General features: G+C 48.7%; 1 protein-coding gene across 5 annotated transcripts in view; it reads right to left on the reverse strand.

Moving 5' to 3' along the window:
- KIDINS220 (kinase D interacting substrate 220) overlaps positions 1 to 25,712 on the reverse strand; it is a 124,304-nt gene that overhangs the window by 33,621 nt on the left and 64,971 nt on the right. For all 5 annotated transcript variants that reach the window (XM_078873080.1, XM_078873077.1, XM_078873078.1 and 2 more), the window contains 2 exons: positions 15,517 to 15,695; positions 14,774 to 15,015 (listed from right to left, as the gene is read on the reverse strand). In XM_078873080.1, coding sequence (XP_078729206.1) covers positions 14,774 to 15,015; positions 15,517 to 15,695 — 421 coding nt within the window. The remainder of the gene's footprint in view (positions 1 to 14,773; positions 15,016 to 15,516; positions 15,696 to 25,712) is intronic.

Below are 25,712 nucleotides of genomic sequence, written 5' to 3' on the forward strand. Positions count from 1 at the left end.
GGCTGGTGAACCACGTGGCTGGTGAACCACGTGGCTGGTGAACCACGTGGCTGGTGAACCACGTGGCTGGTGAACCACGTGGCTGGTGAACCACGTGGCTGGTGAACCACGTGGCTGGTGAACCACGTGGCTGGTGAACCACGTGGCTGGTGAACCACGTGGCTGGTGAACCACGTGGCTGGTGAACCACGTGGCTGGTGAACCACGTGGCTGGTGAACCACGTGGCTGGTGAACCACGTGGCTGGTGAACCACGTGGCTGGTGAACCACGTGGCTGGTGAACCACGTGGCTGGTGAACCACGTGGCTGGTGAACCACGTGGCTGGTGAACCACGTGGCTGGTGAACCACGTGGCTGGTGAACCACGTGGCTGGTGAACCACGTGGCTGGTGAACCACGTGGCTGGTGAACCACGTGGCTGGTGAACCACGTGGCTGGTGAACCACGTGGCTGGTGAACCACGTGGCTGGTGAACCACGTGGCTGGTGAACCACGTGGCTGGTGAACCACGTGGCTGGTGAACCACGTGGCTGGTGAACCACGTGGCTGGTGAACCACGTGGCTGGTGAACCACGTGGCTGGTGAACCACGTGGCTGGTGAACCGCGTTGCGCTTAACAAAGGCAGAGAGAGGCGTGGACTAAAAGGAGAGCGAGCTCCCTTTATAGAAGATAAAGTGAAGGAATGCCACGCAGAGCCCACGGCACCAGCCCGCCGGAGTTACACACTTGCCAAACAAATCAAGCTGGCAAGGCTCGCATTGGAGAGCAACATGAGAGGTGTTTATTTTTTTTTGGGGGGGGGGTTGTGTTAGGTCGTGTAAATACCGATGTGCTGAACTAGTAACTAAATTTCATGTTTTATTGACGTGACAAACATTACTAATTGGCTGTGTCGGGCGGTGGCGGGTTTAACGGCACGTGTATATTTACGCGAACCCAAAAAAAACCTAGCGTCGATAATACTGGTCACCTACGTGTTAAACAGTAGAGTACATCTTCTTGGTTCTTTCGGTAAAGTCACGTAGAAGGGAAGTAATAAAATAATAAAACAAAACATAATAAAATAATTCTCACGACGCTTCGGCCACAAAGCAAGCAGCCGTCCTCAGGTGAAGACCAGGTCTGTCGGGGAGACAGACCTTGCGTTGTGGCCGAAGCGTCGTGAGAATTATTTTATAATGTTTTGTTTTATTATTTTATTACTTCCCTTCTACGTGACTTTACCGAAAGAACCAAGAAGATGGATCCCTGCAGTCACGAAAGCTTTAAATCGAAGTAGAGTACATATGAACATGTCCAGTCCTTTAGTCGGTCCACTGCTGGATGAAGGCTTCCCCAAGTCATGTCGGTCATTGGGGCTTTTCGACCATACTTCACCACACTGGTCAGTGCAAATTGTTGAATAAAAATGTGGCCCAGGGCTGGTTGAGATGTCACTCGCCAATGACGTTTGCCTTGGCCAGGAATCAAACTCAGGTCACCGGGCGAACAGCACATGGTGTGATAAGCAGTGCCACCGCGGTGCTGCAATAGCATGTTTCTAAACGTTTTGACCCCTCAATGGGAGTTGTTTGACCATACTTCACCATGCCGGTGAGTGCCAGTTGGCGAGGGAGGAAGCAGGCCTGGTTCGGGTATCACCCGTTACCCATGTAAGTCGTGGCCGAGAATCGAACTCAGGTTCATAGCGTTGTTGTGTGCTAACCACTGCACCACCGTTCCAGCGTACAATGTCCAAAATATTACTAACATCAGATTAACAAAGTCACGTGTGAAGCTAATCGGATGAGCACGGTTGTGCTACATATAGTGCGAAAGAAGTTCAACACAAGTATACACACGTAAGTAACTCTGCGTTGGGTGACACAGACTACCAGTGGTTACCGCCCTATGACTAAAACTGTCCCTGCCAAGAGATCGTGAAATTTTCAGCACTGGTTCTGGGGCCGCTGATGAACGCTTGTGCCACCCCATTGCTCGTTTTGTACGAGGAAACTGTCTGTTGCCTAGCCAGTTGACTGTCCCTTGCCACTCGTCTGACAACAATGATTTCAAAAGAGGAAAGAAAAGGAGGAAAATAAAAAAAGTTGGCAGCCTGGTTGAACTTGAAGATGGCAGCAGCCAATTCACGTTTACCACGCTGAAAAGCCTCACGCAGAAAATCGCCATCCATGACCTATCCCTCACCATCTCTCACGGTCCTGCGATGCCACAATCCATCTCGCTCCTATATATTCACCGATCTCATCACTCCATCTTCATGGTGGTTTGCTGCGGTGGCGAGGTGTTAACTACCTCGACCGGAATATACAGGAGGTCGTGGGTTCGATCTCGAACCCATGGTTGGTAAAGATTTGGAGCTTGCGTGTTCTTCCCGTGGTAGCATGGATTTTTTTCCAAATATCTGTCCCTCAACATAAAGAAAATAATTTTTGTTGCACATCTCATCAGCCACACGGCCTTCTGGGAGTGCAGGATATCAGCAGCATCGGTTCAACACAAGCAAACTCGACACCGGTTTTGACATTCAGCATCTCGTGCTGTTTTTCATTATAAAAACTACTCTACTCTGCTCTCAGTTTATCTCTGTATTTCCTCTGCTGTGTCCCTGGAACATATTTCTTTTTGATTCAGCGAACCTTGGTATGCTTCACCCTGAAGGTTAAAAAAGCACCATGAAAATGTGTTGATACCCAGTGAAAAAAAACAAGAAATTAACATAAAGATACATGCTGCCTGGGCACGGTAGGTTTGTGACGGACAATAAAAGACACTTCTGAAAAGTATTAAGTTGTGGGTATTTGAGGCCAGTTTAACGTCTCCTACAGGAAGGGTCAGAGATCTAAACTTCTACAAAATGACAAAAGGAAAAAAAATACCCAGGAATTTAAGCATAAGTGCATATGGAGAAATCTAGGAACACACATGTAGAATGGGGGAAGGCAACTTGGAAGTTTGGCACAGAATGTGGCAAGAAATTGGTGTTGATACGGTCAAGCGAACCTTGGGTTGGGTTGGGGTACATTGTAGATCAAAATTGGGACAGGTAATTGAGTGGCACACCCCACTGAAATTCCTCACCCTGGTCTACAAATCCCTTCATGGTCTTGCGCCACGCCACATCTTTCCACTCGTGTACCTTCCTACGTCGCCTTCTCACCCTCTACGCCCTCAATCTTTGCCGTCTCTCTCTGACCCCCCCTCCTCCTTGTGCTCAATCCACGCTCTCTCTCTCTTCCCGCCCCCCCCTTTACCGGAATGAACGTCTCCCTCCACATTAAGCAGTCACCTTCGCTCACCAAGTTTCCGCTCCTCACTTAAAACTCAATCATTGTTTCCTAGCTCACCCCACGACCCGCTTTAATCTCCTCCTCATAACCGCCATCGTTACCATTCCCTCTTCATATTCTCGTTACATGGCGATCACTCATTCACCCCATTCATTCAATCCATTCGTCATTATTTACTGTCATCAGTTTCGCTTTCACCAAATTCACGCATCACGGATTTGCCCCCATTGCTTCCTCTCATTTATTTTATTGGCCTCATCTCCACCATTACATTCATATGTACCGTTATTAATTCGCAGCAAAGTGCCTTGGTTAACGCGCTATATAAATTACGTTCAGGTAAGATAAGATCAGTGACCAAGAAGAAGTCTTAGGGCCAGACGGTGGAACACTGTAAGAGCGGATCTTGGAAGTCACGTGTCGACTGTGGAACAGCTGAGGGATCTGGCAGAAGGAAGGAAGCGATGGCGAGGCGTGGTGCCATCGCCAGACATTAACCGCGACAACTTTGTTGACTGCTAAGGCCGTGACTTCGACGACGTCAAGTCGTCAAGTCGAGGCGCCAGCTCCCAAAAAACAACGAGGAAAACAGACCGGGCGGAATGCGTTGGAAGCATCTGCCTGTAACCGTTGACTGAAAGGGCTTTGAGATGACAAGGGCTCACAGGGGAAGAGGTCGCATTCGACAGGCGGCGCACGGCTCTCTCAGGGCCACGCAGGGACCCAAACCAGTTGACATGACACGTTGCGTGTCCTTGATACAAGAACAGCAGCCAAAAGGCAAGCTGGCGAGCCAGACCGTTAGCCGAGCCTCCATTCATTTTGTGTTATTTGACTCCACGTACTTTTACGCTGTTATTTTACCAAAATCGCTTTGAAAATTTTTTTTTTACAAGGAGAAACTTTTGGTCTCAACGGGCTCTAAAGTGGTCACAAAAGTTGTCTACCTCCGTAGTTTTCAGGGTTACAGCCAGAATGGATTCATTATGAATGTACCTTGCACTCCTCTTTGCAAGGGAGACTGGGGAAGTTTGCAGTTATATAAAGGTACTATCTCAGCATCTGTAGAAATATGCATATGCGGGGTGCTTGACTCGTAATAGGAAACCTGCAAAGATACTATATTGGTGGGAGGGGGCAGGGTGGTGGGTCAACCGATCCCATTGAGCAACACTTTGAAGCAAGTTACCGGTGGTCATCCCGAGGAATGACTGGCCCTTTTCATAGGAATGTGGAATGTCTGTCAAGAGTAGTACCTCACTGTAGGGAAGGCAAAAAAAAAACCTCCTTGAAAACGAGTTAACCAAGCCGAAAATTATTGGCACCAAAAAAAAAAATGTGGTACTCCTGTAAATTCAAATCGTGTTTTTGGGCTCCCAACACATTCTGGCACGAGGTGCAAGTGAAGACGTGGCAGGGGAGTCAAATGGAAAGAGAACAGCCAAGAGGTTACACTGCCGGCAGCGAGCGGAGCAAACAGAGCTTATTTATTTGCTCGCTTCAATCCAAATGTCACCGGCCGAAACTCTGTGTCAAACACACATTCGCCCCGGCCGGTCTGAGTGAGGGGCGGGCAAGCCCGGCCGTTGGCTTCTACAAATTCACTTTCCCATTGCAACGAAATGTGCACACAGCTGAAAGTATCGGCGCCAGGTGGAACCTAAAATTGTCATTGGCACCCTCTTCGCCAAAGATAAAGATCTCCCGTGTAGCCTTAACAGACTGTTGGGGAAAATGGCTGTTACAGCAACAGTACCTATGAAGACCGGCAAGGCATACAAGGTGGCCAAGCACCACATCCGACCACCTTTGTCCCCAAAGTGGCGAGGTTTACACACCACACCAGGTACTCATTTGAGGCCGAGTCGACCTGGCGGAGGCCCAGGACCGGTTCAGACAATCTTTACTGTTGGTCGTGAGGGGGAATCGAACTCGGCTTGCGGGGTTCGTAGTGCAGCGCGCCAATCACACGCACCCACATACCCACACAATTGCACACTGCAAACGTATTCGCATTCTCACATATATAATCACCCATACAAAAAGTTGATCTGTTACCTACATTAAAGTAATATTGTAATACTTTACAGCTCTTTGTTAATTAATCGCTGGGTGTTGGCTTCCCTATGCCACGTGAGTCATGGTGGTTGTTTGATCATACTTCATCATGCTGTCAATGTGGGTTGGTTAAGGTAACTGCTTAGGAACGGTTCAGATATCGCTTGGCACTGATGATAGCTGTGGCCAGGAATCAAATTCGGATTTCAGGGTTCATAGTGCAGTGAACTAAACACTTTGCCGATGCTACATTAATAAAAAAAAATGTTTTTATATTACATATTTAAATAACCGTGTAAATTTCGGTAATTTAAATGCGATGTTCCTAAACGTGTCACTTTCTAAATTGAAACGTAACAATTAAATCCACCAAAATGAACACAAAAAATGTAAAGAAAAAACCAAATGGACAAATTCTCCCGGGATCATGAATTGAAAGAACGTTCTCTGCCCGATGTACATGTGGTGTGCAGAATTGTGGTCCCACACACTTAAACTGACAGACTTAACATAACTCTTTGAGACATCGCATTCTAACCAGCCACTCGTATGATCGGTCATAAAGACAAGAGCGGGTTTGCTATTCACTTCTTTATTTAAATAAGTGTTCTTAAGGTCAAAATAAGTCAGTCCGAAAATTGATACGTCCTTCCCAAATGTGAACAAAGCAAATTAAGTTTATATTCTACGAGCCTTTGACCGTCCAAGGACGGGTGTATTTCAGTAAATCTGAAACTTGCAAACGACGTGATATTCATTGCATCAATTCGTGTGCAATTTGTAAGGCCGCGGTGACACAGACTTATTTCATTTAAAGGTTATAATCCCTTGTTCATCATGACGACCATTTTACTTCTATGTCTCAACAGCGTGACGGAGATCGCGTGACGTGAGGGTTCTGCATTTGTAGTGAGGGTTGTAATTTGATGTTGAGGAGGGGGGAGGAGGCGCCTCGCCCCGCCATGTGGAGTGACGTCACCTGCTCATGATTATTAATGAGGGGGGGGTGCTACATGTGGAGTGATGTCACCTGTTCATGAATATGAATGAGGGGGGCTGGTCGACGTAGAGTGACGTCACACGCGGGACACACAGACATTCTTGGCTCATGATGGTAGTAAATTGTATGAATGTATTTAGGATGCAGTGAATAGGCTTGAGTCAGGCTGTAAAGAAATACGCTGCAAGTGATGGACTCCATCCAATCACAGGCGATTATAATCAGGATGATACTATAAACTAATGTGTAAAATAATGCATTAATAACACTATAGTGGCCCCTAGAGACAGCGAATTACCGTAATTGTTATACTTATTTTTCATACTTCTCAATGGAAATATCAAAAACGGATTGACGCAAACACAACAGGACCGGCTGCAGCCAAATGGAAGCCTTATTTTGTTAAAAGCTTGCAGCTTCGCCTAGAAGCAGGGCATCAAGAGCGAAATTATACTTTGATCAGATGCTGTACCTGCCCAAACGTAAGAATGCAGTCCTTTCACTAAAACAATCCACTGACCGTAGCCCCCCCCCCCCCCCCATCGCAGCACACACACAGCAGTCCCGTGGCAACCATCGTGGCGTGCGACAGCCCAAGCGGCAAGCACACAACCAATCGCACGCGTCCATCTGACCCACGTGATTGTGATCAAGCCAATCGGGAGGCCACTTCCTGTTGCGCGCACCATGGCGCCACTGAAAGCGGCGGAGTTTGTCGCCCGAGAGTTTGGCGACTGCCGCGAGTGTGGACCGCGGAGGTCTGGCGGACGCGGCCTCCGTGTAACTCTGCTGCTCGAGTCTCACCGGCAAAGCGCATGCGGAAGCCAAAACGGGTGCGGCGAAAGGAGCTGCACCCCGCAGCTCGAACCGCCCAGCGTCAAAATATTCATTCATACAGAAGGAATCCGATGAGCTATGAAGTTCTGTTTCACAGATGTCCAGCAGTCGGGTGTCGGAACGTTACATCAACAACACGAAAACACGGCAGGAGTGCAGGGTATAGGAAAGGTAAGCAAATCACTAACTAAAACATACAAACAAAACGAGACTATAATAATAGGGTTTTTCCCCTTTTTTCTAGCAACAAAACTGAAACCTTTTTACAAGGATTCATGTCTGCATTAACCACAATGCTTGTGGTCAAAATGCAAACAAAAATCACACTCTACACTATGGGAACCTCATTTGCCAGTAAAAATATGATAATTGTTTTTTTACCCTTCTATCTGGCAACAAAACTGACACCTTTTTACAAGGAGTCATGTTTGCATAGACCGCAATACCTGCAGTCATAATACAAACAAAAGAACATAACTCTGATAATGTGCACTGTCCTTGAAGTTGATTGGTCCACACCCGAGACAGCTTTTCTTAGAGCCTAGTCTCACATGGGTTGGACCAGATGACGCCAAAAGTGCGCCTTTTGGCGTCATCTGGTCCAACCCATGTGAGACTAGGCTCTAAGAAAAGCTGTCTCGGGTGTGGACCAATCAACTTCAAGGACAGTGCACATTATCAGAGTTATGTTCTTTTGTTTGTATTATGACTGCAGGTATTGCGGTCTATGCAAACATGACTCCTTGTAAAAAGGTGTCAGTTTTGTTGCCAGATAGAAGGGTAAAAAAACAATTATCAAAAAACACACTATGATAATATATGCATTGTCCTTGAAACTGATTGGTCCACACCAAGGGACGGCTTTCTTTTGAGCCTCGACCCAATTAGTGCTCGACCAGAGGACGCCAAAAGGTTTCAGTTATGTTGCCAAAAAAAGGGGGAAAACTCTATTATTATATTTTGGTACTGGCAAAGGAGGTCTAATGATGATAACGAAACCTTTTATTTTACCAAGTCAAGCCCACTCAGCTATTAGATTATTTTTCAGAAGCGACGTCTAGCGCCTGTGGCAGAGTCTACGGATCTCGCATGGGGCTCTTCGGTCATCTCGGAACACACGGAACCACTGTGGAAAGTCATCTTTGGGTGGCTTAAGTAATGGCGCAATGTGTCCACATTAACAAATGCTTGCTTCATGCGTGAAGACAGGAGGGAGGCTGTCGGATTAATTTATTACACGAAACTAGTTTTTATTTTATCATACCAGGTAAGGTCCACTGAGTTATATAGCACTCTTTTGGAAGCGACCTGGCCACAAATTATAGCTCTACGAAGTGGCTTATCGTGTGCAAATGTAGAGCACACAAATGCTCTAAACGCATGTTTTCTAAATGTGGAGGGAAACATTTGAGGACCGGGAGAAAAATCCATGCGACCACGGAGAGAACATGCAAATTCCAAGTATACAGGAATCAGGGTCAGGGTAGAACCCACGTCCTCCTGTATACCAGGCGAGGTAGTTGACATCTCGCCACCCGTGGCTGTCACTGCAGTATACCATGACGACATCGGCACACCGCAATCTTGGTTGAGAGCTCTTGAAGCGACGGGTACTTACAGGCAAGTTAGTGTGGTCGCGGGACATGGCGGGCCTAGCAGCAGCAGCAGCGAGGCGCAGCTCAGTGGGCGGGCGAGCGGCCGCCGACGGCAAATACAACTGGGGTGCGAAATACGGCTACGGGGAAGAAGAGGGACGGGGGACAAGCGTGCACACGACAAGCACAAACACGTGACGATGGAACACACTCAAGAGCGCAAGTGAATGAATGAATGAGAAAATGAATGAAGAATCTAAACTTGAATCACAACAACAACAGGCAAGCGGTAAAGCCAGTTCAGTTAGTGAGTCTCTCTCGGAGATGGCATCCGTCACGTACGGCGGTGCAGACCTGGGAGAACATGCCAGACGCACCTTTCGTTTGCATTCAAGCTTCAAGAACGTTTTGCGCAGTGTGATATCGCGCCGGTGTTTGTCGTTCGGTTTCGCGCCATTTGTAAGAAATGTGCCGAGCCCAGTTTTTTGGGAGCGACAGACGCCATCCGACGAGGAAATGCGTCGTGCGGCTGCACGAGTAGGGCGCCTCTCCTCTGTGGCTACGCTCGGTTTTCGCGTCAGCCTGGAGCAAGGCCAGGCCCTGGGTTCAAACGAATGCGGGGGTGATGCCCCCTAAAAGACACTCACTAAGGCAGCCACCGCACCCAACAACAACAACGCATACCTGTCAACCCAAACGGTTTACCCGTATTCTTGTCCAGGGAAATTGAGTTTTCAGGTCCATATGGCATACAGCCGTTGCAATACGGGCAACATTTTTTTCCTTTCTTCTATTTGTGTTGTGTTTCTCCTGTGCGATGGGACTTTGTAGGATGAACGTTGAGATTTATATGGGCACGGGGTGACCAATAAGCTCTGAAATGGTCTGTAATAAGATAGGCAGCACTGATAATGGGTTGACAAGTATGACAACGTGACAAAGCAATTGTGCACACAGCATGGGCACAAAAAAGGCAACGTAGCGGTTTCAAAGGGAACTTGGGGCATGTAATTGCATTATGTTCTTTTCACTGGCCGTGATGCATGTACGTTGACGTATGTATGCCGAGCATCTTTCGCACCGTACGTAGCCAACCGTGCTAATCAAAGGTGCGGGATATGCAATGAATATCCACAAACACAAAAGGCTACATGTCCAAAGTGTTTTCCCCACGACGAAACATTTGCTTTAATTGCAGCAGCCAGCCCAAAGCCAGAGATGGTAATTCCACATTGCTTGTGACGGGGAAAGTCTAAAACGAAAGTGACCTCCCACAAAGTGTGGCTGGTTTTTAAATCCTTTATATTAAGTTTGCTTGCTTGCTTAGGACCGTGCAAATCTTTCGGTCGTTTTTTAACCCACTTCCCGTGATCCAATCGAGCTGACATTTTATACACAGACTCGTTGTGCGTGACAATGAATTTTCGTGAAATTTTTTTTCCAAAATTTTACACTGTTTAGGGAAATTTTTTAAAATATTTAATTACCAATTGCTTAATGGTGGCAGACAATATTCTGACCCATAGGTGGCAGCCATCTCAAGCCAGAGGACGAGAGGACTCTAGCCGCCACGCATATAAAGGATTTATAGTGAAAAACTTTGTTTTTACGGGTTAATTTTTTTCTCAACTCCAGAAGGATGATAGGTTGAGTCGACACCTGGCCTGGAAATTAACTCATGGCAGTGGATCGTAGACCAATTTATAATGAATTGGCAATGGTCCTTCCTTTGAAATAGTCATTAAATATAGGTGTACAATGCGGCTATTGTTAACAATAATGGTGGCACATATTGTTTTTCCCAACTTGTGTGTCAACATTAGTATACATGAAGTGTATGAAATGTCGTGAATGGAATTACACCTGTAACTAGATAATTTGTGGTTGGAGACCAGATTTCAACACGTGAACAGAACATTCAGAGGCTAATCTACAGCCACCTGAGCTATGGATATCTTTCAATATGAAGTTAAAATCTCAACCGTGGTTCGACTCAACTCATAAATCTTCCAGGGTCAAACAAATCAGTGCTCCTTCCACAGAGGTTAACAGTGACCATCTTTTGAAGACCCTTTCACCTACCCACCCCTCTTCTCCCACCTGCCGAAGGAATGTGGAATTTCAAACCACCAATTCCTACCATTTCTATTACAGGCTGAGGGCAGCGAATTACAGATGAGCTCTGCCCCATTACTCGTCTTAGCAGGAAGAGACTGGCTTGAGACACACCGCATACAAAGACAAAGATCCCCCCTATAGCCTTTACAGACTTTTGGGGCAAGTGCTGTTAGCGAGCACCTATGAAGGCCGGCACGTCACACGAGGGGGTGGGTGGGTGGCCAGCACCACGTCCGGCCGCCCTTGTCTCCCCAGTGGCGATGTTTGCATACTGCACCAGGTACTCATTTCAGGCTGAGGGGAGGAGGCCCAAGACCGGTTCAAACATTTGTCACCGACGTTGGCCGTGAGCGGGACTCGAACTCGGGTCGCCCGGTTCGTAAGCGCAGTGCGCTCACCGCTGCGCCACCGCTCTCCATATACACAGCCACATTCACGGAGGTGTCTCGGCAACTTACATTGGTCATAGTGCGCCGTTGACAAGGCACGGAAATCACTCGCTTCACTCGACACGCACGGACTATTCTTTGAGTAGGAGTGATGGTGACAGAAATGGAATCAATCAACCACGCAGGAATATGTATTCACCAAAAGCTAACAAGGGCACCTGTCTAAAAATGTGAGTGCATATATTTGCACGCACAAATGTTAAGAGTTTATCTTTGGCTTAACAGGTGACAGTGTGTTAGACGTGCAAATGAATGAAGTTTTTTGTTTTGTTTAAGCCAACGAGGCACACGGGCCGGTCATGAGCGCTTTGCGCGGTGTGGTTGGTTGCACAGGCAGGAAGGTTACCCTCTCGAGATCCTGCGCACGATCGACAGTCACCCAACAACGCCAGGGGCTCTTCATCGAGACCACCCCGCCCCACCCGCCCAAAGACAAATACCCTAACTTCAAACCTCTCAACTTTCCACAGCCGGTAACCTAGCGCACGTGCTTGCTTCTGTGGCGAGATGTTAACTGCCTCGCCTGGTATGCAGGAGGTCGTGAGTTTGATCCCAACCCTGACGTCTGCTGCTGTATATTTGGAGTTTGCGTGTCTCTCTCCCCGTGGTCGTGTGGATTTTTCTCCGGCTCCTCCGGTTTTTCCCTCCACATTTAGAAACGTGTATTTAAGAGTATTTGGCTGATATAGACTTCCACACGACAAGCCACCCCGTTGAGCTGTCATTTGTGGCCAGGCCGCTTCCGAAAAAGAGCTACATACCTCAGCGGGCCTTCCTGGTGAAATAAAAAACTGTTTAAAATACAGTAGCTTCAGAAAGAATCATCGCAGCAGTTGCTGTTGCTGCCCAAACAAGCAAACATTATTCAAACTCTGCACCACTTCTATGAGACTCTCGCTCAAATAACCAACATTCGTCTGCCCCATGGTAATGCATATACATCTGTGCCAGTGTGTTAACATTGACGCAGATGTTTTTTTGGTGGTATTCAATCAAACGCTACGATTCATCTCATTTGTGACCTCATTGGTGCTATCTGTTGCCTTTGCTTCTCCTGCTGGTACATCTATATATATGGCCAGTGCTGTCATGCAGTCTCTCATTATTCCACCCATTTGGAAATCCACCAGTGGCACTCGCCTCTCTTTATTTCACCGCGAGAATCGTGTTGCCTTGCCGAACCTGCTACACAGGTTCTCTCGCTCTGAAGCCCCTGGAACCAATTAAACCCCCATCTAGCTCTCTTCCCACCTCATTACAACTTACATAAGCAATATCGTCAAGGATTATAATCTATCACGCACACTCCGGTCATCCTCACAGTGGCTTTTGGCTAACCGTCAAATTATCTCGCACTGTCAGATGCGCTTCTGCGGCCATCTGGAACGCTCTTCCGATATTAGGACGACACTGGGGGCTATACACTTTTAAAACATCTAGATTGACAACTCGTGTCTTTAGAAATGCTTTTGGTGTTCAGTTTGTTGTCCTTCCTCCGCACCTCCGATGAGCACGTTTGTCTACGTACAGTGCGAAAGAAGTTCAACACACACACGTATACATCGGTAGCCCCTCCTGGGATATGAATGCAACAGGGTCACTAGCAAACGAGACCACCCTGGTCTCTTTAAGAGTTTCCGGCTGGTTAACCAACACACACTTGGGGTGGGGGTGGGGGGGTTATCATTCCCCATTAGCTCCGCGGGCACACAGCAGTATCACACGGGCCCCAGCATCCTGGCACCCCCCCCCCCCCAATTGTCTCGTGAGCATTTGGCGTCCTGTCGCGAAGGTGGGTAATCGACATCGCGTTATGTCATCGCAGCGAGCAGGCTGCCGCACGCCCCAGTCTTATCCCGCATCGGCAAGTTTACAATTACAGTAACTTAACGAAAACTGTAAAAATTAAACAAATAAACAAACATCCCCTACTTAACTCTGGTTAACCACACTGCCCAAGACTTGGGTGTAGTGTAATGACGGATACCACTGGGCATTTACGGCAGTGCTTAGACGAGTACGGCTTGCTGATGAGCCATTTTGAACGTGACGTTCATCCGTGTCACCCACGCTCTGGACTGCCCCACAGTGGCTATTTTCACAACCTGTTGACCGAGAAGCTAAACGACATTTCAAGGCCAGGAGTAAAATGCACCGCGTTTAAATAAACCGCATTGCAAAGCCAACGCCTATTTGTCTGAATGCCCGAACAAGCACCCGGCAGTCACCGTGTCTCTGTTTGTGGCATTGCGCGTTATTGAGAAGGGGCCGGTTTCACAAGAGGGTGACCACTGCTGACTGGTACTCAATTTAACAAGAACCACATTGATGATGAGCTCATCAATCCACAATCAGATTATGAACATGATTCCAACCTTCCCGGATCGTCATCCATCGTGGGTTCTGCTAACGTATGCCACCTGGCCTGAAAGGGAGATAGAATCAAGGGGGCCATTCATTTAACTGAATTGAGCTCAATTCCATCTCGCGATTGAGGCTCGCACTCAAGTGATTCGCACGATTGCAGGGAACAGGAGGTGTGGGTCCGGGCGCGTGACTTACCACATGGGAAAACCGAGTTCGAATCCTGGTCCTGAGTTAACTGAATTCTTTATGTATTTTTGTCGTTACATTTTTTTTCTTTGGAAATATTTGAGTTTTACAGTTTTATACTTTGCTTAGACTATAAAGCACATTGGGACAACTTGTAAAAGTTGAGCTAAACACTTATTTTTCGATTTAAAGCTTTCGTGACCGCAGGGATTCATCTTCTTGGTTCTTTCAGTAAAGTCACGTAGAATGGAAATAATAAAATAATAAAAATAAAACATAATAAAATAATTCTCACGACGTTTCGGCCACAACGCTTTCGGCCACAACTAAACACTTATTTTTAGTATCATCATCAACATCATCCATCATCATTATTCTCTCCGAGCCAAAAAGTGGGTAACAACACCACTGTTGGACATCATCAAACGGTGGTCGCCACACAGCGAGTCTGGCAGAACCCTCGTGGGAACGTGGAATTTCCACTGCTTGTTGAGGGTCACCACCAATAGAGGCGAGCGATGCCCCCATGCTCCCTCTGAGCAGGCAGACACCGACTCTCAATCATCGGTCACTCAATCTTCATTTTGTGTGCGTCAATATCACTCTCAATAAAGCAGTCATCGGTGCACATCAACAGCAGAACGGGAACGGTACGGGGGGGGGGGGGGGCACAGAGCAGAGCAACAGGAATGAAAAAAATAAACCTGTTACAACCACAGCAGCTAACGGCGACTGAGCAAAATAAATTCCAACCGCGCGCAACGTTTCCTCCGCGAGACTTGCGTGTTCTCTCCATCGCCGAGCACTCGCCAAGCATTGGGGGGGGGGGGGGGGGTGTGGATTCGACAACGGAAGGGGGAGAATGAGCTCACCCGGTTGTAGAAGGGGTGCTGGGGTCCCATGCCGCCGTCAAAGTAGGAGCAGGAGGACGGCTGCGTCACGAGACTCCCTCCGCCCGCGAAGGGCGCCGGCGTCCCGGGCCCGGACGGGCCCGACGATCGGCCCGAGGCGCTCACGCCCGACGCGGAGTGCGGCACGCCGGGAGCGGGAGCCGCTGCCGTCGCCGACGGGAACACCGAGGCGCTCGTCGCCCCGACCTGTGCCGCATGGACGTCTGCGAGCGAGGAGGTTCACCGCCGGCGTCCGTGTCGTTAGTACCGGCGCTGTCGGCGTCAACGGAAGCGCCTCTGGCGTTGTGTTGCCGGTGCCAGGGTCGTCACCGTCATCACCGGACAGTCGTCGTGATCAACGTCGCGGTCGTCGATCGTGGCTATCGTAAATCGTCGTCACCCGTGTCGTCACCAAAATTAACGTTGGCTTATCGGCAGCAGCATTGTCATCAACAGGAGCGATGTCGGCAAAGGGTTCAATTATATCGCCATCGTCGTCAGCAGTAGCAGCTTGAGCCGCAGCGTAAACTGCACCAGCGGCATCGTCTTCATGGAAAAGCAACAGCATCATCGACCGTGTGGCCCAGGCCGCCCTTGTAAAAGGGGCAATGTAGTTTCACGCGTCTCGATCCGACTATCCAAAATAAAGGACGCGGCGATCGCGAGCCGCGGGGGGCCGTGGGGGGCCACCGGCATGCGGCGGACCTCCGTCGGCGCCCTCTCACCTGCGATGATCTCTCGGATCTTGGGGTCGAGGTTGACGGTGCATGCCATGAACGTGCGCACGTCGCACACGGTGAGCGTGGGTGTGCGCGACGTCAGGAACACCTCGAAGCTGCGCGCGTCGCCGTCGATCTCCAGCAGCGGCTCCACATCCTTTGACTGCGGGATTTTGCTGGAGAATCTGGGAGAGCAAGTGTGGGGGGGGAGGGGGGTGGTGGCAGAGCCAGGGAATGCATCAGGGACCGATCGGTGCCATCATCAACCCAACAAGACGGGCTTCCACACCGTGATCACCATCATGAGATCAAGACATGACCAGGGGTCGTGCCATGCCAGAGCACTGAGCAGACACACAGCGGTGAGATTCTGGTATGGGTGGTTCGAGTCCGGAGTTCACAAACGAACCACAATGCCTTGCTGGTTAATGGTTTATGTTCCGTAACGAGATCAGCAAAGGTATTGCGTTTCATTTGTGGCAATTAGCACTTTGTGGTTCCCAACCTTGCTGTGGCGCAAGTGCCACTGACAACTCTCAAAATGCGTGCAGCAACAACGTATTTTTTTCAAAAGTGAAACTACTTCTCAATTGTCATGGACCACTTCCTTGCAGACCAGCGATGGCCTGCGGACCACAAATTGGGCACCCCTGCTCTCGGGCCTTGCGTGCACGTCAAGTTAGATGCGGCAACTCACAGTCAGCTGCATCGGAAATCAAACCGGCGACTCCGGGGCACGTTGGCCCAGTGGTGATGGCGCTGATCGCGAGGATATCCAGCCACCCAGAACCCAACTGTCCGGCGTTCAACATTTAACGTTCCCGCAAACCACACGTGGCTTTTCCTTTATTGCTTTAAACTCCCGCATGGCTACATTTTCAATCTGCGCTGGAGGAAGGATTACAAAACAGCCCTTATTAACGTTCAACTTTTACAAGGGCTTCACGCGCTGGGGCGAAGCCAGCGAATTAAAAGTTACGTGCCGTGCCCCCGGCGCGGGATATTACAGATACGATGGCATGCGACCAACACAAGCAGGTTTGGCCGGGTGTATTTGCACCGATGAATATTTCTTCGTAGCCAGGGTGCTAATTCGCTACACAGACAAAAATAAACGGCAGAGCCGTACGCGATGAGTTGTTAAACATGAATGCGCCATTCGGGCTGTCATTGCACGTTGCTTATATTGATATTAAAGGGTTACTCGATTTCCATTACGAAACTATCAAACTAAACTATTTCTAGTTTACCAGCCAAAGCCCACTGAGCTACATAGCTCTTTTTCCGAAGTGCCCTGGACAGATATTATAGCTCAATGAAGTGGCCTATCATGTGCAATTTATAGCAGCCGAATACTGTAAACGCATGGCGATTCTACAGGAGGACCCGGAGAAAAATCCACGCGACCACGGGGAGAACATACAAACTCCAGATATACAGGCATCAGGGTCAACATCGAATCCACGACATCCTGTACACCAGGCGAGGTAGTTAACATCTCGCCACCGTGGCGCACTTCGTCATTGGGCTACATTTATTTGTGGAATTAAAATGTATTGTGCAAGCACCGCACTGGAAAGTTGAAGTTTCTCCACAATGGAATGAGCATGGGGTGGTCCCCATCTCTGTTTATAGCCCCTGAGCAAGTGGTGGAAATTCCACGTTCCTATGCTGAGAGCTCAGTTTTTCCAATCGAAAATCACTGCTGCCTTCCCAAAAAGTGGTACCCCTTCATCGAAACTAAAGATAGGTTTGCGACGATGGGCGGAGTTCATCCGCAACAGGGAATTGAACTTATGCATTTCTGACCGTGAGTCGAGTACACAAACCACACCGCCACTACCTATCTGACCTGATAGCTCTTGCACCGGCGATACTCGATACGTGTTGAGAATCAGGCAAGGTGACAGCATGTTGATACGTGTTGCTTGTAGCAGGTGACGCGAGTCAATTTGCACAAAACGATGTTACATCTCCATGAAGCCCTTTTCAAAGCACCTCCACCGTCTGCAGACGTAGAAGCCACATTCACAACAATCGAACGAGGAGGCGACTATGAAGCATCATGAGACTGTCATGCATCCAGGCTGGTCTGTACACGGTCAGATAATGCAATTGTCTATAATTGTCTGTAAATACAGATTGAGGAAGAGTTCAAATCCCAGTTAGGGTTGACTCAGCCCATCACCCTCCCCCCTCCCTCCCTCTTAGGAGTCGATAAAATAAGAACCGCTTTGTGGAAAGATGACAAGTGTTTGTCCCGAGGAAATTGTGGAACTTCAACGAATGGCTCAGGGATCTACGACGGCTGCTGCCACATTGCTCTATTGAGTAGGGAGACACTTTGAATGGCAATGTTCAAAAATATAAAACAACGTCCCAGGATACGCTGGCGGGACTACGTCGCTCAGCTGGCCTGGGAATGCCTGGGAATTCCCCAGCAAGAGCTAGAGTCTGTGTATAGTAGTGTGTAGTGTATAGTAGTGTAGTGTATTGTATAGTAGTGTATAGTGTAGTGTATAGTAGTGTATAGTGTAGTGTATAGTAGTGTATAGTGTATAGTAGTGTAGTGTATAGTGTATCGTATAATAGTGTATAGTGTATAGTAGATAGTAGTGTAGTGTATAGTGTATTGTATAATAGTGTATAGTGTAAAGTAGTGTATAGTATATAGTAGTGTAGTGTATAGTGTATTGTATAATAGTGTATAGTGTATAGTAGTGTATAGTGTATAGTAGTGTAGTGTATAGTAGTGTAGTGTATAGTGTATTGTATAAGAGTGTATAGTGTATAGTAGTGTATCATGTAGTGCATAATAGTGTATAGTGTATAGTAGTGTAGTGTATAATAGTGTATAGTGTAGTAATGTTGTACTGCCACTACTCAACATGCTGCCACCGCGACACTCACCAGGAGAAGCGCGAACGAACAAACGAACAAACTCTTCTTACTCACAACTCCCACGTGTCCTTGTAAATTAAAAATAAATCTCTACGAGTTCAAACATTGTTGTATGGAAAAAAAAACGATCTTATTATGTCCTAGACGGTTCCATGAAATGTTTGTCTTTGTGGGGACAGTGCCTTTGTGAAATCTAGACAAACATACCACGAAAAATTAATCCATTTTACTCCTTCACAATGGTCCACTTTGATTGAGCATGTATTTGCTATATCAAGTGTGCAAATCTTAAAAATAAACCATGCAAATATATGTCCTTGTTAGTGAAGCGGCGGTCACATTTATTGAAATAACCCAAAAAAAAGTTTTCCATTCGTTGGAGCAGACGCGGCGCGTGGGATGCGCTGTCTGGCGATGGACGAGCCGAGCCGGTGACGGCCGTGCACCAAGCGCTCGTCCACTTCAGCGGCTCTCGCTTCCATACGCGGAAATTCCACATTCCCATGGTGGGGACCAGTGGTTCCATTGGACAGTGACCGTTGACTTCAACCACACTTGAAGGGCCATTGCCTGAAACGTGTCCGCTTTTCTATTTTTTCTTTCAAGGGACCGTTGGTTGTTGACGAGTGTATTGAGTTTTCTTTTTCTTTTTAATTTATTGATACGAGATGGTCGACAGGCAGATTGGACCAACTTGTTTACGAACGAGGCGAGCGTACCACATCGATATCGCTACCTTCTCAGGCGACGACGAGTCTCACGCCGACGTTACTTCCCCGCGGGCTCTCCCGGCCCACGGCCGAACAAAAAGGGGGCCACCAAATCACAGGAACCGCCGTGCGAGCAATTGCCCGGCGATTTTTCCAAGTTTTCATTACGTACGCTCCGCGGCGGTGGGAGCGCAAGACGGCAGAGCAATACCGAACGCAACACAAGATTGGTTGTGAACTGCGCACGATGAAGGTTGAAAAGTGCACGCGACTGCCGTGGAAGGGTCGGGGACGTGGAGGAGGAGAAAACTCCTGCTTTTGACCGGAATATGTGGACTCACACCGGGTCTGATTGGCCGGCAAAAAAAAAACGACACGCGCAAACAAAAAGACAAAGATTCCCCCGTGTAGCCTTAACACACTGTTGGGGCAAGTGCTGTTAGCGAGCACCTATGAAGGCCGGCACGGCACACGAGGGGGTGGAAGGCCAACACGATGTTTACACACCACACCAGGTATTAATTTTGAAGCCGAGTTGACCTAGGGGAGGCCCAGGACCGTTTTAGATAATCATGACCGGTAGTGGCTGAGGGGGAATTGATCTCGGGTCGCCGGGTTCGCAGCGCAGAGGGCTCACCGCTACACGACTGCTCCCCACACACACACACTCGCACAACAGGGTACAGCGGAAGGCAAAGGGGGGCATGCTTAATTAAAGTGAAGTTGCATTTTGCACCGAAAAAATAAGTGCTGCATGGTGAGGTGAGGGTGAAGGGCGGTCGGAGATGGGGGGGGGGCAGGGGGTGTGGTGGTGGGGGCCAGGTCGGAAAGTCGGGGAAAAGTGTGCGGGAGAAACCTGAATGGAATTATAAGGAACACTTGTAACATGTAGCAGCAGGAGAGGATTTTTTATTAAAGAAGTATTGCTGTAGGCCAAGCGAAGCAGAGGGGGGGGCCTTAATCTTATTTTAAATGAGGCTGGAGTGAAGCACGCTTGGGGCGCCGTATCCATCAAGCGGAGGGAATCCAACGAAGCCGGGCAAGCCAGTCGCGCAAATGAGTGAGCGCCGGCCGGCCTGGTAAGTACGAAACGAGTGCGGCCGTCTAAAGGAAGTTGACGCGGTGCCGTTTCTTGTGAGCTAAACCGTCAAAGTCATTCAGCACAACACGTTGTTTTGGGCACGAATAATTGTGGAATTCGTTTAAAAGTAACGGAAAATACGTAGCGTTCCATTTGTTAATTTGCATTGTTAAAGTGCCACTTATTTTGCAGTGGAGATTGCTTTTGTAATGTCTTGCTATATCATTTGTTTCCATATAAGCATTTCTATTGCATTGCTATTTGATAACTTCAATTCAAGATTTGTTACGAGACATCCTTGACTTTTATATTCACCTAGGTTCAAATAATATTATGCTACATTAGAGTTTTGATGATGAATAATATTCTCACTTTGGGAGCAGTGGCACACTGTGTCACGAATTCTCGCTGCCTCTGTTCAATTTCAGAATTTAATATCGTCACTTTGCTTTCTCAAAATTATATTTCTTGTAAAATTAAATTTTTGAGATGCAATTCACCCCCCTTACTTCGCCTGATAAAATTTTGTTCCGTAAAATGTATTGTTACATTTAGTCTACATTTGTAAAACATTTTTAATGTTTTGAAGACAATTTGTGTACTTATGACTTGACACAACCCAGGCCGCCCTTGCAATAGACAGCAACGTTCCACACGTTGCCGTGGGTTTATTTCGTGTCCTGGTTAAATAAATAAATAAAATCTCGGACACTGACCGACAGATTGCCCGGGCCGTCACTCACGAGAATGGCGGGTGACCTCAGAACTCATCCTGGGGCCACATCCCTTCACCAACCAACCCGGACCCCCCACTCGCCCCCCCCCCTCGCCCCCCCCTCACCACCCCCCCCATGCCCCCCCCTCCCGCATGATCTCAGAACTCGTCCTGGGGCCACCTCCCTTCACCAACAAACCGGGGCCACCCCACCCCACGCCCGCCCACCCTGCCCCCCCCTCGCCCCCCCCCTCGCCCCCCCCCCCTCACCACCGCCCCTCACCACCCCCCCTCGCCCCCCCCCCCTCACCACCCCCCCCATGCCTCCCACCCCTCACGAGCGACACGACGTGGGGTGGACTTCCTCTAGCAGCGGATTGACAAAGGTCTGTAGATTGTTCCAATACAAATACAAAACCAAATAATGGTTATCCAAGGGAAATGTGAAATTTTCACCACTCGCTCAAAACACTGTCAACGGGAAAATCAGCGCTGCCCCCACCACCGTCATTCGCCATTTGCACAGAGAGACACTTCTGATCAATTATTTCCAAGGTTCAACATGGCATGATTTGTCTCATGTGGAGCTGGGTTGACTAGTGGGTGACATGTGCATGGTTTCTACTGCGCACACAGGCCCGCGATGACACGAGACCCCTTCTTCCTCGGGCACGCGACTCGATTTGAAGACAAAGCTGGTTCCTCGACGCCTTCGTAATCCGGATGCAGTGACCCACCGAGGCTTTTGTGCCAATGAGGAGAGGTTCGTGAAGGACGCTGCGGGCCTCCCCGCACTGGCTTCCAGTTTCACATAGAATGCAGTTCAAAATGTTATTGTTAACTTACAAAGCAGTAAACTATCTTGGCCCCATCTTACATCATTGACATGCTTCACCCATAGATCCCCTCAAGGTCCCTAAGATCTTGGGATGCAGATCTTCTCTGTATTCCACAAGACATCAGGATCTCCGAGTCTGTGGACATTTTTTTACATGTGCCTTAAAACCTATTTATATGCTCCCGCTTAATAAATGTTTACCACATTTAGTAAATAATTTATTAATGCTTTTATATTATTTTATGCTGAGTGTCTGCTGCTGCTGTGTCCTGTACATCGCTTTGAGATCCGTGATGAAAAGCAATATATGAATGTCATTATTATTATTATGTATATTGAACTCCTTTCACGCCGTACACAGCCAACCGTGCTGATGTATCTATGTACGTTGCACTTCTTTCGCACCGTACGCAGCCAACCGCGCCAATCGGAGGCGCTTTCCCGCAGCCACCACAATGCGGGCGTATAGCCGGCAGCGACGGAGTGCGGCTGGGATCACGCGCCGCCGTCGGCAGGAGAGGCGAACATGGTCGTCACTTTACACGCCCCGCGTGCACAAAGCACGGCCGGGGGAGGCACTCCCTTCTCCACGGTCTGCACTGCGACATTGCCACCTGGGGGAACGGATGTTTCGGCTGCTTGGTAATATTCGGCGAGTGTTTGGTGGCGGGAGAGAACAAAATAACAACGCGCGCATCAGCCGGTGCTCGTTATGGTCACAGCCAAGTCACCGTGTTGCCGGCGCCTGAACGAGCAGCGGGGCAGTGCACGGCTCCACTGACCCCCGGGGGCAATGGTGGGAATTCCACATTGCCGTGGCAGGAACCAAGACTCTAAACAGGAGACCTCGGTGGACTTCCCACAAAGTGCTGATTAGTTAGTTAACATCTCCTAAACCACCGTGATAATGATGATGAGAGAGACACGCAAACTCCAAATAAACAGCAGGCGTCAGGGTCGGGATCGAACCCACGACTTCCTGTATACCAGGCGAGGTAGTTAACATCTCCTAGCCACCGTGATGATGATGATGATGAGAGAGAGACAAGCAAAAATCCAAATATACAGCAGTCGTCAGGGTCGGGATCAAACCCACGACCTCCTGTTCACCAGGCGAGGTAGTTAACATCTCCTAGCCACCGTGATGATGATGATGATGAGAAAGACACGCAAACTCCAAATATACAGCAGGCGTCAGGGTCGGGATCAAACCCACGACCTCCTGTACACCAGGCGAGGTAGTTAACATCTCCTAGCCACCGTGATGATGATGATGAGAGAGACACGCAAACTCCAAATATACAGCACACGTCAGGGTCGGGATCAAACCCACGACCCCCTGTATACCAAGCGAGGTAGTTAACATCTCCTAGCCACTGCAGCACCATTTCTTGGCCATTGGTCGTTATTCCATATTGAGAAGCGTGCTGTCGAAATACACGTGTTCTTCTCAACAGTGAATGAGATGTCTCAAATGATTGTTTCTTCATGAAATGCTACCCACCCACTTCCAGGGGTGTTTGTGCACCATGTTCACAGCTGGTGTGTTGTGACTGGCCAAACCAGCGCAGAACGGGCACTCACATCTTTTTGTCTCCCTCAGCCAGGAGTGGAAAGCCCACATTCTCATTATGGGTGCTAGCCTCCCCAAAAGATGACCAGTGATGAGACTTTTTTGCAAGTGATACTCGATTTAGCGACCTCGAAATGACGACAGGCTGAGTGGAACTGCGAGCAAACTTACGGCAGCGAGTCGATCGCTCTCACCACACCGCCACCTGCTGCAAACAGGAGCGCCGTCGTTTAATTACGGGCGCATTGGACTATCTCACCCAAGTCTGGTTCGCAGCGAGCTCGATTAGATCTCTTATTCCCCCAGATAAGAGTCCATTAGGAGATATTATTACCTAACTCCTTTTAGCAGGACTGGGCGGGCGATTTCGAAATGACAATCAGCGGGTCAATTATGCCCATCGACAGTCTCGTTTTGGAAATTCAACAGTGGCTGTGATTACTCAAGAGGGGGGGGGGGGTGGGAGATCGGGGTGGGGGGCCCACCATGGAAATGTGGAATTTGCACCATTGGCTCGGTAGCACGTCGGCCACGTCGACAATCGTTGCGAGCGGGAGGACCTAGTCAGAACAACTCTTCCCTGGGAACGCGACCGTCGGCCTACGAAGAAGATAGGCGTTGAGCGAGCGCCCAAATTTGCGGTTTGGCAAAAAAAAAATGGTACCGTCACGACCGCCGCCGGCGGGCCAAGAAGTGTTTCACACAGCCCCCCTCCCGTGCCGCGGGCGGGCGGAGGGGGGGGCGGGGGGGGGCTGTTGCTAACTTATTGGGTTCTATCGGTGGCGAGCGGCGGTGCTGCTTACGGAGCCGTCGAGACTTGCCGTGCCGCTCTCGGTTTAGCCACGGGGCTGTCCTCCGCTCCGGAACAATGTGTTTACCAAGATCCTCCTCGTTGAAATGCGTCAACCGACTTATACAAACACTTGCCGGTTATACACGCGCCCTATCTTAATTCATCTACGATAAAAGGTAATTGAGCAGAGAGTTGCATGCTCGTTCCTGGTCGGGTTATTTTGTATGTATGTTGACCATCTTTTGCACCGTACATAGCCAACCGTGCTTATCGGAAGTGCGGTGTCGTGTAAAAACACAATTCCACTTTTTTAAATTGACCAAGTGTATTATTATTATTATTTCCAATTCCGTTCTACATGTCACGCCAAATGGTATACCGATATGAATATTTTAATCAGCCACTATCTGCAGTGTAAATCAAATGGCATCATGGGACGGCCCCTCGAGGAGATGTCTCGTTACCCGCTGAGCCACTTCCCATCGGAGTCTTATCCACCCGCATGCTTTCGTCAAGTGGCGGTCAAAATGGAGTTTTAGTATTTTTTTGGTATTTCTCTACCGCGGCAGTTGCGTCGATCGCGCATCGGTGACCGCGCTCGAAGCGAGGCGAGCACCCACCCTCCGCGCTCCGCTCAACGGGGAAAGGCACAGCCCCACAATTAACTTGTGGATTTACCACTGGCCAGACATCTCGCAAGAAGTTGGGCAGGGTACATCCACGCTTGAGGCCACCGCCGCGACCTGCTGAGCTGTGGTTGCCGCCATTCACACTGCTGGGCGGACTGAAGCGGGCACCGCGCGTTTTCAGATGCGCTTCTGCGGCCGTCTGGAACACCTCTTCCTTCCGATATTAGGAAGCCACGGGAGCTATGCACTTGTAAATAATCTAAATTAAAAACTCATTTCCTTAGAACTGCTTTTTGTGTTTTGTTTGTTGTCCCTTCCCCCGCACCTCCGATTAGCACGGTTGGCTACGTACGGTGTGAAAGAAGTTCATCATACGTAGGGATATTTCCCGACGTATCAACCGCCACTGGAAAAACGAACCGGCGACCCGCGAATTGCAAGTTCATCGTGATCATCATCGCCAGCCATAACAGCATCCACAGCGGCACTCGAACAAAGTTGGCAATGATTTACCCAGGAGAGCGTGACTTTCCAGACTTTCTGAGAAGGGCTCTTACTTTGGGAGTTGGCGAACAAACCTGGAGGGCAATGGGACAACCCACGCGTACAAGGGGGATATAGCATTCAAACTTCCCAGAGGCAGGCCAACCACCTACTTGCTGGACACCAATTACACTTTCAATTATATTCATATAAAGAGTTGGCGACTGTATAATCATATTCTTAGGTTTTTTCGGTAAAGTCACGTAGGTAAAAAATTTAAATTAATAAAAGTAAAATAAAAAGTAAAATAAAAATCACGACGTTTCGGAGGCAACACAAGCTTCCGTCTTCAGGTGGAACCGTCACAGCACGATAGGTGTATACAAGGACTGTTTTCTTGGAATTTCTCTCACTTGATACAGCTATCGTGCTGTGACGGTTCCACCTGAAGACGGAAGCTTGTGTTGCCTCCGAAACGT

This window comes from Lampetra fluviatilis, chromosome 2 (assembly GCF_964198595.1).
Source record: "Lampetra fluviatilis chromosome 2, kcLamFluv1.1, whole genome shotgun sequence".
NCBI lineage: Eukaryota > Metazoa > Chordata > Hyperoartia > Petromyzontiformes > Petromyzontidae > Lampetra > Lampetra fluviatilis.